At 46.9% G+C, this 14,517-nt stretch overlaps 6 protein-coding genes across 6 annotated transcripts; 3 read left to right on the top strand and 3 right to left on the bottom strand.

Annotated features, from left to right (window-relative positions):
- Positions 1-878: 878 nt before the first annotated feature.
- QC764_701560 (uncharacterized protein) lies at positions 879-2,400 on the bottom strand. The gene is made up of 2 exons (XM_062949820.1): positions 2,114-2,400; positions 879-2,058 (listed from the first exon to the last, which is right to left on the bottom strand). The coding sequence occupies exons 1-2, from the start codon at positions 2,245-2,247 to the stop codon at positions 1,083-1,085; spliced, it is 1,110 nt and encodes a 369-aa protein (XP_062796837.1). The 5' UTR covers positions 2,248-2,400; the 3' UTR covers positions 879-1,082.
- A 107-nt stretch (positions 2,401-2,507) lies between these two features.
- Positions 2,508-6,269, top strand: RAD5 (DNA helicase rad5). The gene is made up of 2 exons (XM_062949821.1): positions 2,508-5,884; positions 5,952-6,269. Exons 1-2 carry the CDS (start codon positions 2,625-2,627, stop codon positions 6,028-6,030), a joined length of 3,339 nt encoding a protein of 1,112 aa, XP_062796836.1. The 5' UTR covers positions 2,508-2,624; the 3' UTR covers positions 6,031-6,269.
- Positions 6,270-6,741: 472 nt separating this feature from the next.
- On the top strand, positions 6,742-7,221 carry QC764_701580 (uncharacterized protein; the record flags this gene model as incomplete). Its single annotated transcript, XM_062949822.1, has 1 exon — positions 6,742-7,221. One exon carries the CDS (start codon positions 6,742-6,744, stop codon positions 7,219-7,221), a length of 480 nt encoding a protein of 159 aa, XP_062796835.1.
- Positions 7,222-7,378: 157 nt separating this feature from the next.
- On the bottom strand, positions 7,379-10,110 carry QC764_701590 (uncharacterized protein). The gene is made up of 3 exons (XM_062949823.1): positions 9,430-10,110; positions 8,917-9,373; positions 7,379-8,836 (listed from the first exon to the last, which is right to left on the bottom strand). The coding sequence occupies exons 1-3, from the start codon at positions 9,496-9,498 to the stop codon at positions 7,929-7,931; spliced, it is 1,434 nt and encodes a 477-aa protein (XP_062796834.1). The 5' UTR covers positions 9,499-10,110; the 3' UTR covers positions 7,379-7,928.
- A 488-nt stretch (positions 10,111-10,598) lies between these two features.
- QC764_701600 (uncharacterized protein) lies at positions 10,599-10,844 on the top strand (the record flags this gene model as incomplete). Its single annotated transcript, XM_062949824.1, has 1 exon — positions 10,599-10,844. One exon carries the CDS (start codon positions 10,599-10,601, stop codon positions 10,842-10,844), a length of 246 nt encoding a protein of 81 aa, XP_062796833.1.
- Positions 10,845-11,620: 776 nt separating this feature from the next.
- QC764_0107130 (uncharacterized protein) lies at positions 11,621-11,743 on the bottom strand (the record flags this gene model as incomplete). The annotated part of the gene is made up of 1 exon (XM_062941125.1): positions 11,621-11,743. The coding sequence occupies one exon, from the start codon at positions 11,741-11,743 to the stop codon at positions 11,621-11,623; it is 123 nt and encodes a 40-aa protein (XP_062796832.1).
- Positions 11,744-14,517: the final 2,774 nt, after the last annotated feature.

The following is a 14,517-nucleotide window of genomic DNA, read 5'->3' as shown; positions in this document are numbered from 1 at the left end:
AAGTCCAATTTCGGTGGGGCTGCTCTGCCACAAAATAAGCATGTAAGTGACAGCGAATTATAGCACCACACCCACTAAGGGTCGCTATAAGTATAGAGCTTTTCAGGTACTACTTCTCTTTTTTTCAGCGCTTATTTAGCGGTTGTATATAGAATAGTTCGCTTAGAGATTGCTCTCCTATTGGTTCAAAAGTGGCCCCACCGAAATGGGACCTTTTTACCAGCCAAAGGGATGCGGGGCACCGGGCCGAAACTCTCTCGGAAGTGGCACCTGCTATGGGGCCCCGCCGACCTAGGGGGTTTTCTCCCGGACACTTGGGTCATTGACGGTCTCGCCAAAATAAAACTATCGAGTAAATATCGAGTAAACATTGAGAGCGCATCGTGGCCTAGACTCTCGACGATGCTCGGCTTTCAAAAGCTTCATCCCATATGCAAGTCCTGGGTCAGTGGCACTGTGGCTAACCTAATGGCTTTGCAAAATGCAAGGCAACAACTTGCAAGATAATTGATATAACAGGATTCAGTGGCAGTGTGGCTCAATACTTTGTTATGTTAAGGACATAAATACGCATCAATCCTCGCTCTGGGACTTCCTTCCTTGATCCATGGCTAGCTAGCGCCTGTCAACGGATATGTTCCTGGATTCCTGGATTCCCTGGATCCCTTGGGTCGAGAACGAAAGGACTCCACCATGTACCTGGTTCCGTTGACTTTCAACTGCGGGATGTGGAGTCTGGCAAGCAAAATTCTCTGATGCTCTCGCTGTGTTTCCCATCATGGTGGATTCTAGTCTCGGCTACAGCCGCTTATTGAAGGCGCGAGAACGACAGCTCAGCATCACACCTTGGGAGAGGGTCGAAAACCAGAATACCACGATGAGGCTGGTAATACTAGAATTCTCCAGAGCCTGAGACAACACCGTGATGGTCCAACACTCATCAAACCAAAATAAAAAACGAATGTTTCATGAACATCGGCGCCCCTGGTTTGGCTCTAAAGTAGAACAATTGGGTTCACCATTTAGATTCAAGGCAAACAGAGATCTCTGGCATCATCTAAACAACTGCTCGTGACAGATCATCAAATTTGCTCATGCCTAAGCGCCTGCCATAACGACCAGGGAAGCTTCCAACTTTTCTTTACCTTGAAGGGGTCAAAGTTGGCGTTCTCCAAACGCTTCAGATAATCCCCGGCTGCAACAGCCTCCAGCAACACACCAAACCCACGCTTGACATCGGAACCAGCAGTCTCGACGTTGTGTGCAGCAGATGAATACACATGTTCGGCTTCACCTTCGTGTTCATAGTCGTGATCAGGCCCTTTTCCCAACCTCAGGTTCTTGAGCATCTCCCGGGCTGTAATAAGATGATCATTGGCACGCGTGGCGACGTGGAAAACAGCATCCTGAAGTCCCTCAGCGTTAGGACCCATTCGAAAGACATCTTCCTCTTTCAAGCCCGCATCCGCCATGACATCCAGGGGAAGCAGAAGCGCCGGGCTTCGGGTGCTCCCGAGATTGGCCCCTGAGGGCCCCTGGATGGGCGTTGAAGGTGCCGCGAGCACTGGAATTCCCCGTAGTGTCGCGACAATGCCGCAAGCTTTGCCAATATGGCTGGCGAGGTGATCCATGTGGACAGACCGCATGGGCATGAAAGCCAGCGTCATGTACATCAAGGTCGCGTAGGTGTTCTCGGAATAGTCCTCCAGAGCGGCCAAACTGACGAAGGGCCTGTTCTCCATGTGCCGTTCCCTTGTTTTGAGAAACCTCAGCAGCCAGAATTTGAGAGAGTTGGCACTTCCATCCCCAGCCCTGGACTTCAATTGCGCAATAGCACTGTGCAACAAGATGGCGATAGGTTCTCGAGGCGGGCTTCCAGCAAAGACCCTCTCGATTGTGTCACGCCAGAACTGGATGCGCAGTCGGCCGATGGTGGGGTTGGAGACGGTTTCGGGAAGCCGAGCAAGCTCGAGATTGAGTGTCCGGAGCGCATGGTATGCATCGTTTGCTGACCGCGGAACAAACTGCCGTATCAAGTAGGTCTCATAATCGCTATGTCTGCAAAGGGTCGTCAGCCTCTTATTTGCCTCGTAGGTGGTGGATGGAGACGTACTTGAGCTGGTTTAGACAGTAGTCGCGGGACTGAGTCACATCGGCATCTGTGACAATGCCGCGACGGCATTCTCGAACCCATCGGGGGGCCGTCCACTTCAGGCCATGGCCAGCAGTTCGAATCGACCGATACATAGATAGTGTTTGTGAGGCGCCCTAGCGCAGTGGCTCCATCCTGCAAGTCAAAGTCAAAACCCTTTCCATTCTGTTGCGGCGTTTTGGGTGAGGAACAGCAAACATACTGTGTACCTTGGGGATCAAAGCGATGGTCATTTTCGCCAATTGCAACGGATCGCTAGGAATGATCGTCTTGGAACTTCAATGACGAAATAGCGGGTCCTGACACGTTAAATTAACTAGCAACATGGTCACCTGATTTTGTGGATCAGCAACGCCAAAATTCGCGGTCCCGTTGACTCGGCGCGTCTTCCACATGCAACCATGCAACGTTAAAGACCACGGATACGTACCGCCACCATCCTTTTGCTCAGCGACACCCACCTGCTTTCAATATGGACTTTGCCGACTCAGACGAACCCCCAAGCAAAAGACGCCGCTTCTTTTCCGGCGCACAACCTCAAGAAGAACATGCGACTCAATATGCGAACCTCTCGTCCCCACCACCAAATGACTTCCCGAAAACTGCTGCTACTTCCGACATGAATCCCGCCGTGATAGCTTTTGACCAACCTACCTTCGAGAGCTTCGTTGGCGAGACCGTCAGCCCCGACATCATCGCCATCCTCAAAGAACATTGTGGGGACAATGTCGAGAGGGCAATCAACCTCTATCTTGACGGCACCTGGAGGACCCTGAAAAGGAAGGCCCCGCCAACTGCCACGATGCGACCCGGCCCCACGTCCCCCACACAAAGCAACAGAGCCAGTCCGAAGGTACCTCACCAAGCGCCAGCCGCATTCCACTCGATGCCTGAATCACGCTATATCGGCGCCTTTGGTGCCGAAGGCTGGGCAACACGAAGTGGCGCTGGTCTTGTGAAGCATGGAGATATCGTCATGATTGAACGTCATAAGATCCAGCCTCCCAAGAACAAAGTACAATCCAAGCTCACGGCCGCTACTGCGAGGAGGAACGATGTGATTGTCCGCTTCTCTGATAGGACTGGTCGAGAGATCGGCCGTCTGGCAAAAGAAACCGCTGATTGGGTCTCAACTTTGATAGACCAAAAGATGTGCAAATTCGAGGGCATATGTGTATATGCTCCTGACCGGCTTCGGACAAACGACACTGTTTATCTCCAGCTCAGATGTTCGCTCTTGCGGTCTTGTTTTCTTGGAAGGGGGTTCCAAGTCGCCGATAACAGAGATGCCAGTCCGTTCGATCAAGGCGAGTCGACAGAGGAAAGGAGTTTGCGGCTGCGGCAGGTAGCTCTCGTCAGGCTCTTCCAGGAGATCAACCTGGTCCCAACCCGAGCAAATTCTGCCGCCGCCAAACATCGACGTCAAGAACTACTTCAGGCGGCCGAAATGGAGGATAAGAAAGAAAAGGAAAAACCAACAACCCGGTCAGAGTCTCAGGAAAACCCATCCTCTTCTCCGAACTCTGACGAGAACGAAGATGGGCAAGAACTTGAGCAAGACCAGCTTGACGCGCTCTACAAGAAAGCCCAGTCATTCGACTTCAATACGCCCGAGGCCGAGCCAGCTGATACCTTTGCCATGACTCTTCGTACCTATCAAAAACAGTCTCTGTATTGGATGATGGCGAAGGAAAAGGACCAGCAAAACAAGGAGCGTGAGGAGTCTATGCATCCTCTTTGGGAAGAGTACACCTGGCCTCTGAAGGACTACGATGATAAGGACCTGCCCCAGGTCCCCGATCAACCTGCATTTTATATCAACCCATACTCGGGAGATTTATCTTTAGAATTCCCGCGTCAAGAACAGCACTGTCTAGGGGGTATTCTGGCTGATGAAATGGGGTTGGGAAAAACGATCCAAATGCTCAGCCTGATTCATTCGCATAGGTCCGATGTGGCAGTGAAAGCACGGCAGTCTCCTCCTCACCCAGTTGGCTTTGTTAATCAACTTCCCCGTCTGTCCGTCGTCAATGGCGCAAGTATCGCAGCCAACGCCCCATGTACGACCCTGGTTGTCGCGCCAATGTCCCTGCTGGCCCAGTGGCAGAGTGAAGCCGAGAAGGCTTCAAAGGAGGGCACCCTGAAGTCCATGGTCTACTATGGAGCCGAGAAAAATGCTGATCTCTTGACCTTATGCTCTGAAGCCAACGCCGAAAATGCTCCGGATCTAATCATCACCAGCTATGGTGTGGTGTTGTCGGAATTCACTCAGATTGCATCAAAAGGTGGTGACAGGGCAACCACTCGTGGTCTCTTTTCACTCAACTTCTTCCGGGTTATCTTGGACGAGGCACACAATATCAAGAATCGACAGGCCAAGACTTCAAGAGCTTGTTATGAAATTACGGCGGAGCACAGATGGGCGCTGACGGGCACCCCGATTGTGAACAAGCTAGAGGACCTATTCAGCCTCGTCCGGTTTCTGCGGGTGGAGCCCTGGAATAACTTTTCTTTTTGGCGTACGTTCATCACGGTGCCATTTGAATCCACAGATTTTGTGCGGGCCTTGGATGTTGTCCAGACGGTCTTAGAACCCTTGGTGATGAGGCGGACGAAGGACATGAAGACTCCCGACGGTTTACCACTGGTTCCACTTCCGCCGAAACACGTCGAAATTGTCGACATCGAGCTTTCCAAGGCTGAGCGCGACGTGTACGAGTATGTCTTCACCAGCGCCAAGCGCACATTCAATGCCAATGTGGAGGCAGGCACTGTGATGAAGGCTTTTACCAGCATCTTTGCCCAGATTTTACGTCTTAGACAATCCTGTTGTCACCCTGTCCTCGTTCGCCATCTCAGTGCCAATGCAGATGACGAAGAAGCTGCTGCCGCTGCAGACGCGGCTGCCGGATTGGCAGACGATATGGATCTCCAGGCCCTCATCGAACGCTTTACAGCGACGACAGATGATGCCGCCGACTCCAACGCTTTCGGCGCCCATGTGCTGAACCAGATCCGAGACGAGGCGTCCAACGAGTGTCCCATTTGCGCCGAGGAACCGATCATTGACCAAACCGTAACTGGGTGTTGGCATTCCGCTTGCAAAAAGTGCTTGCTTGACTATATTCAGTATCAAACAGACAAGAACGAGTTGCCAAAGTGTTTTCAGTGTCGTGAGCCTATCAACAACCGAGATTTATTCGAAGTTGTCCGTCATGATGATGATCTCGATGATGGAAGGCCTGGTGATGGGTCGCGTGTTACGCTGCAGCGCCTCGGGGTCAACAACTCTTCTGCAAAGATTGTAACACTCATCAAGAAACTACGTGGGCTGCGGAAGGGACACCCTACAATTAAGTCCGTCGTCTTCAGTCAGTTCACGTCGTTTCTTTCTCTCATCGAACCAGCTCTCACCCAAGCCAACATGCATTTCGTGCGACTGGATGGTTCAATGAGCCAAAAGGCCCGGGCCGCTGTACTCGAGGAGTTCAAAGAGTCCAAACGATTTACCGTGCTCTTGCTCAGTCTTAAGGCAGGCGGGGTTGGACTGAACCTTACCATGGCAAAAAGGGTGTTTATGATGGACCCTTGGTGGAGTTACGCAATCGAGGCGCAAGCTATCGACAGAGTACACCGGATGGGTCAAGAGGACGAGGTCAAGATTTACCGCTTCATTGCAAAGGGCAGCGTGGAGGAGAGGATGCTCAAGATACAAGAAAGGAAAAAGTTCATGTGAGTCTCTAGCCACCTCCAAGGCCCCTGCAATCAGTTTGCTGACATGAGTTCCCCTTACTCGTAGTGCCTCGTCCCTTGGAATGATGTCAGACGAGGAAAAAAGGGTCCAGAGGATTGAAGACATCAGGGAGCTTCTTAGCTAGTCTTGATTGGAGGCTTATCTATCCTATACATTTTGGGCCCACGGCGCCTGTAGCTTTGTCGGTTTTGGCACACAGCTGCATCAAAGTGGCGTTGGGAACAGTAATAATATCCGGTGTTCCATTATCTCACTCCCTGTTGTTGCTCGACTAATTCAGGGGCATGACACCTACGGCGCGGAACTTCCAAGAATGCTGCCGGATTGATCATGAACCAGGTCGTCACGACTCTCATCTCAAGCACCATCCCCGGATCCATCACTGTCATCGAGGAATGAGGAACGGTCAGGTAGGGTCGGAATCAGGCTGGTACACTGACCGGGCCTCCTGTTCTGGTGCCAGCAGGATGGAGTGGCACTGACTCAACGACGCTAAAGCGGTCGGCGCGTCAAGCGGTGACCTCGTCGATCCCGGTAGCTTTCAGCCAAGTGTGAACGACTCTGTTCACTCAAGCGGCACCTCCGTTTAATCTGGCTCCGATACGAAACTGCGCAATATAAGTAAGTTATCATGCCAACCCGAACATGGTAAGAAGATCCAACAACCACGCTCCTTCTCCGCAGTCAGATTTCGCTGTTCAAACCACACACTCTTTCCAAATCGTACTACAAATCACCTCGCACACAATCATTACAACTTTGAAACTGTCCGCTTCAGCCACTCATACATTACAATAACTGCCCCCATACACTCTTTCCAAACTAAATCATCAGAATGAGGACCTCCGCTGTTTCCTTGGCCGTGTTCATTGTTGGTGCTCTCGCCAGCCCTATCAACATGGACATGGCCCGTGCCGAGCAGCAAGTTGAGGTGCCCGCTGCTCTCAAGATGCAGCTCCGGGACACGGAGTGTGCCGCCAAACGCAATCGAGACGAAAATAAATACAACCGCCACGGACACATGACGTACTACGAAGTCGGACCTGGTGCCTGTGGTCACGACGACAGTGGCAAGGGTTATACTCACAACATCGTGGCTATTTCATCGGCACTGGTGAGCGGTCAAGATGCCGGCGATGCTTGTGGCCGCAGGATTTCCATCAAGGGCCACGATGGCAAGAAGGTCACTGCCGTTGTCCGTGACAAGTGCCCTTCGTGCCCCCCCGGTGGGATCGATGTCAGCCCAAAGGTTTTCAAGGAGCTTGTGGGTAGTTTGGACGTGGGGAAGACTGAAGTGTCATGGACTTTCATTTAGATAATGTAACAGCAAAATTGACTGAACAGCACTCTCGTTATGTAGGTTTATTGTGGCGGTCTGCTTTTTTTTTTTCAATCAACGGCTCCAACTTCGATTTTACTTGCAGTGTGACTCGAATGTAGAGCATGTATAATTTGGCACACAAACTGTTTGTTGGTGCAGTAAGCGTGAAGATGATTTAAATATACTGAGCAATAAATAAGTAAAATAGCTGTCTACCTTGTATGTACGGTGTATGTATGTGTTTATCTAGATTGATATCAACGCTTTGGCACAATGCAATATTAGCCATGTTCATGACCCGGGCGTCACTGCCCCACGACCGTTCCAGTTCTCATTCAGAACGAGAAGGCGATCATCACGGGGGATGATGCTTTCTTTCATGACTCCAGTGCCTCATCCCGCGATAAATCATCCGCTATCACAGTCGATAGCTGCCAGCCAATGCCTGAGAATTCCGCTCCTTGCCATCCGCGAGAAAGTACCGAGGTAGGTATTTTGGCCCCCCCGCGTCCTTCGCCATCCTATTACAGCTATTACTGCAGGCCACCCGGGCAGTATCTGAGCTTGCCACACATCCTTATTATAAGCTCTCAGAATCCACGCCTTTAGCTCCTCGATCTCGGTCGAATAGGACTCATCGGGGCCACATGCTTCCACGCAACGGGGTTGCCAACCGTCGCCTCATTGTTATTCATAGTAGGCTATCGCGACATCTGCGGGTTGTAGGCGTACTGGCGGCTATCCCGATACACAGATCCAGGCTGACCGCTTTCGCGATAAGTGCTCTCCCAGTCCCCTTGGACTGTTGAACCAGCCAGGCTGGTCATATGGGATGAGTGTAGCTCATCCCTCTCCGTGGTTAACCGTTCTTGTCTGATTTCAGTCGATATGAGCACATATCCAGAGCTTGCCAAAGGCCACGATACCCCGTTGCCCTGTCGAGAGTCGACGCGATGGTCATCTTGCTTGTTGGGTGTCACAGCGACACGGTGGTGCGAAGAGGCATCGAAGTTCTCGGCCAGTGTGTCGTTCTGCGAGAGGACTCTCACGGTGCCAGCCGAAGTTTCAAGGCCCTCATCACGGTTATTGCGCCGTATAAAGGTACGCATTCCCGACATAGTAGCACTTGGGATCTGGGGGAGGTCGCTGAGAGACTCCTCGTCACTATGCTGTGCCCTTTTTTCCCGCCATCGCCTCATGCGTTCGTGGAAGGAAAACAAAGCTCGCGATTTAGGGCTCGGGCCTGCCGCTCCTTTCCGCTCTTCTGAATTCTTGTTCGTTTGGAATGCGAGTAAGGTGCGGAAAACAGTCAACGAGCCCATTAGCACTGCGATAGTTGCTTCCATGAACTGCCAGAAGAACTCCCACGGGATATCGATGCCCTGTGCTCCTTTAATTTTGCTGGCCCTTGTGATGGCAATACACACCATGACCAAGGACAGGCAGAGAAACATCCCCAGGGCCACCTTTTGTCGGGTCTGGATCTTTGCTTGGTAGAGAATAATGATTGGGATACTGACAATCATGAGGTCGGTGGTTGCGTCCAGGCCAGTCACGACGCCGGTCAGAGATATGTAAAGGATGTTTTTGGAAGGGGAAAAACAGGAAACTACTCATGATTAGTTGATGTCTATACAAATGAACACCGCTCTTAACTGGTGGGAGTAAGAAGTATTGAGAAGAACTTACGAGCCTTAATCCCAAATTCGGAACACAGAATAAATGGCTCTGCCACAAAGAAAAGGTACGAGACGATGGTGATCCCTACTACGGCCCAGTAATAGCGTTGGACCCTTGTCTTCCAGATCAATTGCCGGAAGAAGGCGAGAAAGGAGAATTTGACGAAGAAGATTGCGGTCCATGCAAGGATGAGGAAGGTGTGAAACTGCTGTGTTGCATGATTCAGAAGGTCCATCAAGAGCTCCGAACTGATTAGAAAGGCTAGTGCTGGGTCTTTTTGGAGCGCGGCCGAGAGATAGATGCGGTCGCAGCTGTGAAGAAGCAGGCCGGTTGTCACCGTTAGGGCTGTGGCTGCCATAAACAAAAGATAATCATCCAAAGATAATCGCCTCAGCGTCTTGAGGCGGATGGCTACTCTTGCAACTACCGACAGGATGGACAAGGCAAAGAAGACGCCCACCGTGACCTGCGTTGAGATGTCAGCTTAATATGTTCTCTTTCTCTGCAGGTGCCCTCATATACTTTAAGAGTGATCTTTTTGAGACTGGCATGGTCGTCAACAATCGCATCTAGTTCTTGCTGGGAAACCATTGTGCCTGGCGCTTGGGGTATCAACAAGAGATCGCGAGTGTCGACCAGGAGGATCTGGGGGGTAAGGAGCAGATGAAGAAGTGAGGTGGGAAAGCCAGAAGAAGCTTCGCACTTCTAAACACCCGACACTTGGTGATATGCCCATTTTCTCACGCTGTGCCACTCATAAGTCTTACACCCACGTACTCATCTTGCACCCTTCGTTGCCAATCCCGCGGCCCACACCTCCAGTAGAAATGGGATATCCTACATATGCGCACACCAAAAAAGGCAAGGGGCTGGTTATTTTGGTCCACCTACGTCCACCCAAGTGGCACAGCTGGCCACGCTAGAAAGAATGGGACTAGGGTAGCCTATTCTAAGTGGTCATTATTGTGCCACAAGCGTGCCGGGTATGCGCCCAACAGGCGCATGTCGACCACAAGACGCTGCAGCGATCACCATCACCAGTGACAGATGAGGGAATATTGATCACTTGCGGTAGACAAGTGAAAATGCATTTGCCCAATCCTGTCTTTGTCTCCATTCACAGTACTGGTACCCGTTCAACACCAACCTCCCGTCGGGTGTTCTTGAAGATATGACACGGGTGAGATTGAATTTCATCTTGTGCAAGGCTCCAGATCACCTATATTTGTTGAGGCAAGCCGATTCTCATGGGTTCTTTTATGGGTTGCAGGTTATCAAGGGACCTCCAGTTAAGCGCTTATGACCAGCATTGGTGGGGGGCTCAATGAGATCTGGAGGCTGTGCCGATTCTGGGCCACAAGGGCTGGGGTTTGAATTGAACTCCAATGTAACCCCGCAATCCAATCGGCATTGGGGCACCAACTCATTGCCCTGCTGGTGGGTGATGGTAGGGCTATGTGCAGACCGAGCTGGCGGTGGCACAGTCTCACCCGGCACGACGGAGTGGCGCAAGATAACCACCCAATACGTCGGGTTTCCCGAACACAATGTTGTACAAGAAGATCCAGAAACGCTGCCTTCGTCAAGATCCTCATCAGTTACCCAACTTGCTGACTCCACCTGGTGATACCCCAAATTTACCTTGCACAAATTCGGCCCCCCCCGCCACCATTCCCATCCCGTCAATTATCATGACCTTTGCTGTCGACCAGGCCGACCTCGCGTGGAGCAGACTGTTGGACTCCCTCGAACGGGAGCCAGGTCCCCTACACAGCACCCACGAAGCATTTACTTTCATTATCATACTATTCTTCCCATTCGCAGTCCGATACTATGTGGAGCTGTTTATAAACCACCGCCTATATCTCGACAAAAACGCTCGACGGGCCCAATGCTCCTCGTCCAACCTTGTCATTCATCAATGTCACGACCGGTGACTTGCTTGAAGATGCGGCTTCTCCCAGAAAACTTTCGCAGGCAGAATGATTCTTCTTGGCCGACCACAATCAACGACCTCTACCATAGCTTCCTGGCCACATTTACCTTGAAGCTATATTAACCGCCTCGTTCCAAGCATGTGACGATGTTGGCCCTCCAACAAATGTGAGGCCAACAAGGGTCAGAAGAGATATACCAGTCATATATTCTAGCTAGATATTGCCACCCGGACCGTGACTTCGGGGTATGAAAGGGCAAAATACAGCTGCTGTAGCTCGGAATGATAGATCCTGGAGGACCTGCTATTCCGTGCTACAAGCAACACATGAATGAGCAGTTCCAGGTTATGAGCCAAGCCTGGCAGCAAAGATACATGTAGGGACAACAAGGTAGAGTTCACGTCAACCATGACGAAGCATAGTGGGTGACAATAAGCGCGAAGAGCCTGTTTGTTGAGTAAGACGGATGTGTGTATATAGAGTGGTGACTAGATGAAATTGAGAGTTCAGAACTAGTTACGCAGAAGAGACGCGGTCTATTCTTGCCGAACCAGCTGTCAACAAATCGACACAAGCGGGGCTCGGTGCGACGGCTTGACAAGACTCTCTGGTTTATTCATCGATTGTGCGGAAGACTGTGAATGTGGCCTCTCCAAACTCTTTGTCCAGTCTGCTCTGTAGTTTATCAAGAGTTTCCGAGTCGGCCCCAACGGCCATGACTTCGCCTGAGTCAGAGAGCTTGGGTCGCGTCAGCTCAAATGCGAATATCGTGGCCTTCAAAAATTGCGACACGCGTTCAGTCTCAGGTATAACTTTGAGCTTGAGCTCATCACTAAGCATGAAGGACGATATCTGCAAACCCCGAATCGAGTAAGCAAGGATTGGTCTTTTGCGGTCATTGTGGAATAGATCTTCGTTCCCAAGACCAAAGAGGTTGATAAAGATACTAAAAAGTGCCGTAGGATGGTCTGGTCCGTCGCTTCTATTTATGAAGTGGGACTTCGTTATCGTAGTGGCTTCAGCTGGGGAGGATGGTTTGAAGAGCGTCAGTTGGGGTGCACTGGATCTGCAATAATGCTGCCAAGAGTGATGGTCCCCTCAGAAAGGTGCCATCCCGATGTGAGAAAGTATGTGTTTCCCACTTCTTCTTGTTGTTGTGACATGGCCCCCGAGAGAAACGAAAGTTTGCGTCTAGAATTTAGGTTCGAGTGGGGTTTGCCCTCAGGAGAAAGATGCAGGGTGTTATACTCATGAATGCGAAACGCAAGTCACGGATTGCCTCCTATGTAGTGTGACATGGTGTGACAGTAAAACAGCCGATTCTGGATTTCGTCTTCACTTCAGGCTAAATAAAGATAGGTAAGATAGCTTAATTGCTTATTTAAGAGATCTTATCCCCGCGCATTACCCCCTACAGGGATTAGGGCAATATATAGCGTTTATAACTACATCGCTAACTATGTTGCTATTTCTACCTTTACAATTAAAGTTCTTTTAATTAGAATTATTAATTAAAGCTGTTAATTAACCAACTTTTTAGTTTTATATTTATATGTAAGTAACTATATTATCATAATAAATAAAAATACTTTTGTATGTATAAGTATAAATTTATACTGTTAATTGTCTAAGGAAAATCTAGAGCTATAGTTACTGTGGTTGATATAGAGTTAAATAGATAGTTAATAATATAGTCGATATTGTAGTTGATAGTGTAGTTAATAATCTAGTTAATGCGGATAGTTATATAGTATTTATAAATTTTTTTTACTGGAGTTTACGGAGGTTTAGAAAAATATTTGGGATGCTTTTAATTTTTAGCGGGCTTTTCGCTGGATTGAGTCTCCTAAAAAAGAAATTTTCTTCCTTTGTTTAGCGCTTATAGAGTTAAAGAAAGTGGTAGGCTTAACTTTCTAAACGCGCTGGTATTTTTTTAAAGGAAATCTGGTAGTAAGCTTAGCTGCGTAAAGCTTGTTATTTAACTTTTTAATTTTTTTATATAAAAATATATCTGAATAGCTCTTAATATAGGTTTGTTTCTAACATAATTTTTTTTTAAAAAAATATATAAAAAAAAATTAAAACATCACCCAAAAATAAACTCACAAAAATAAAAAAAAAAAAAATAAAAATTTTTTAAAAAAATAAAAAAATAAAAAAAAATAAACAAAATTAATTTTTTTTCTTTGTAAAAAAAAAGAAAAGATTAAAAAAAAGAAAAAAGATTAAAAAAAGAAAAAAAAATAATAAAGACTTGTAGATGCTTTAAATGCAGAGCGGAGCGGAGTTTCTTGTATAACTTCAATCTTTGTAGAAAGTAGTGCGTAGATATTAAAAAAAGTAATGCAGTGAGATAAAGTCATTCGAATTTTTGCAAGAGGTAAGCTTACCTAAGTATTTACTATGAATAGAAAGAAATAACGTAAACTATTTAAATTCAATTATACCTGGACCGAGGTACTTTTAATGAGCATGAAATCCTTAATATCTTTGACGTTATTTAGGCTTAGGAATGAACTAAAGAACTGAAATAGGAAATTCGTAGGTATGTTTTAAAACTATTAGAATAAATATTAAAATATAATATATAATTAGGCTAAAGTTAGTGTTTTATGCTCTGATTAACCTTAAAGTATCGTACTTTATTAGAGACGGCATTTTAAAGATTTAGGGTTAAATATAGGCTAGGTTAAATAGTAACGATATTATTTCTTCATAAGGTTGTAAAGGGAAAGAAATAGGGTAAAGCTTTTTAATTTCTTTAATTAAGAGGCGTAATAAACTCTTATAGTGCTAACTAAAAGCTAGAGTAAATATCTTACTATTGCGCGAGGGAAAAGAAGATAAGAGCGAAGCTTACCATAAAGCGGTGTCTAAATATAGTCGGAACGGTGCTAGTCTGGTCATGATCCACACTCGCAACCCTTTCCAGTTGTTGCTTTAGTACCGCAACAACTTTCTGTACATTTAATCATCTTTAAGTTTTCTAAGTATTTATTTTAAACCCGTATTATTAATAATGTATAGCGTAAAAATCCGCTCATTGTTGTATAGTGTAATTTTATTATTTAAAATATTCTTGTTTATAGTAATAAATACATACATTTAATGCCCATATATTACAATAATATAATTTTCAATATATATGATTTATATAATTTTTAAAACGAAAGTACAATTATTCATGTATGTAGAGCATATATCATTGCATTTTTCGGAAAGCTTTAAAATACTGTTTTAAGTATTAACAGTTATACTCAAAAAAAGATTATACCGCAAATTTGTTCTTCAATTAAATATTTAACAGTCTTTACTTTATCGAATTTATCAAAATAAACAAACAACTTAAACATACTAGGATGCAGCTTCAAAATTGTATATTTTTTATATATGTTCTAAGTTTTATATACGCCAAGAAGAACCAATATAATAAGGTGAGCAATATCGTCAATAGTAGTCACTTTTTATTAAATTAATAAATTATTAAAATTAGTATTATTATCAATAATTGTAAAATGTATTTTGGTTTTATATCTTTGTTATAAGATTGTTTTACATTTCTGATATTACCTATATGAATTAGCACTCAGTATTTAATGAATAATTAGCGACTTACATATTACTAATTATAAAAATATTGATAATAAAAAAGAATGTTGTAAAATGAAGCGAA

The sequence above is a fragment of the Podospora pseudoanserina genome (genome assembly GCF_035222485.1).
Source record: "Podospora pseudoanserina strain CBS 124.78 chromosome 7 map unlocalized CBS124.78p_7, whole genome shotgun sequence".
Lineage (NCBI taxonomy): Eukaryota > Fungi > Ascomycota > Sordariomycetes > Sordariales > Podosporaceae > Podospora > Podospora pseudoanserina.
This window is presented reverse-complemented; position numbering and strand designations above follow the sequence as displayed.

What these genes read in the sequence shown, in the direction of transcription:
- QC764_701560 (XM_062949820.1), bottom strand. Translation starts at nt 2,247, where the DNA reads ATGTATCGGTCGATTCGAACTGCTGGCCATGGCCTGAAGTGGACGGCC. An exon ending in TACTGTCTAAACCAGCTCAA is followed by an intron (nt 2,059 to 2,113) that starts GTACGTCTCCAT and finishes GACCCTTTGCAG; the next exon opens with ACATAGCGATTATGAGACCT.
- RAD5 (XM_062949821.1), top strand. Translation starts at nt 2,625, where the DNA reads ATGGACTTTGCCGACTCAGACGAACCCCCAAGCAAAAGACGCCGCTTC. An exon ending in CAAGAAAGGAAAAAGTTCAT is followed by an intron (nt 5,885 to 5,951) that starts GTGAGTCTCTAG and finishes CCTTACTCGTAG; the next exon opens with TGCCTCGTCCCTTGGAATGA.
- QC764_701590 (XM_062949823.1), bottom strand. Translation starts at nt 9,498, where the DNA reads ATGGTTTCCCAGCAAGAACTAGATGCGATTGTTGACGACCATGCCAGT. An exon ending in TCAAAAAGATCACTCTTAAA is followed by an intron (nt 9,374 to 9,429) that starts GTATATGAGGGC and finishes ATCTCAACGCAG; the next exon opens with GTCACGGTGGGCGTCTTCTT. An exon ending in CGAATTTGGGATTAAGGCTC is followed by an intron (nt 8,837 to 8,916) that starts GTAAGTTCTTCT and finishes AATCATGAGTAG; the next exon opens with TTTCCTGTTTTTCCCCTTCC.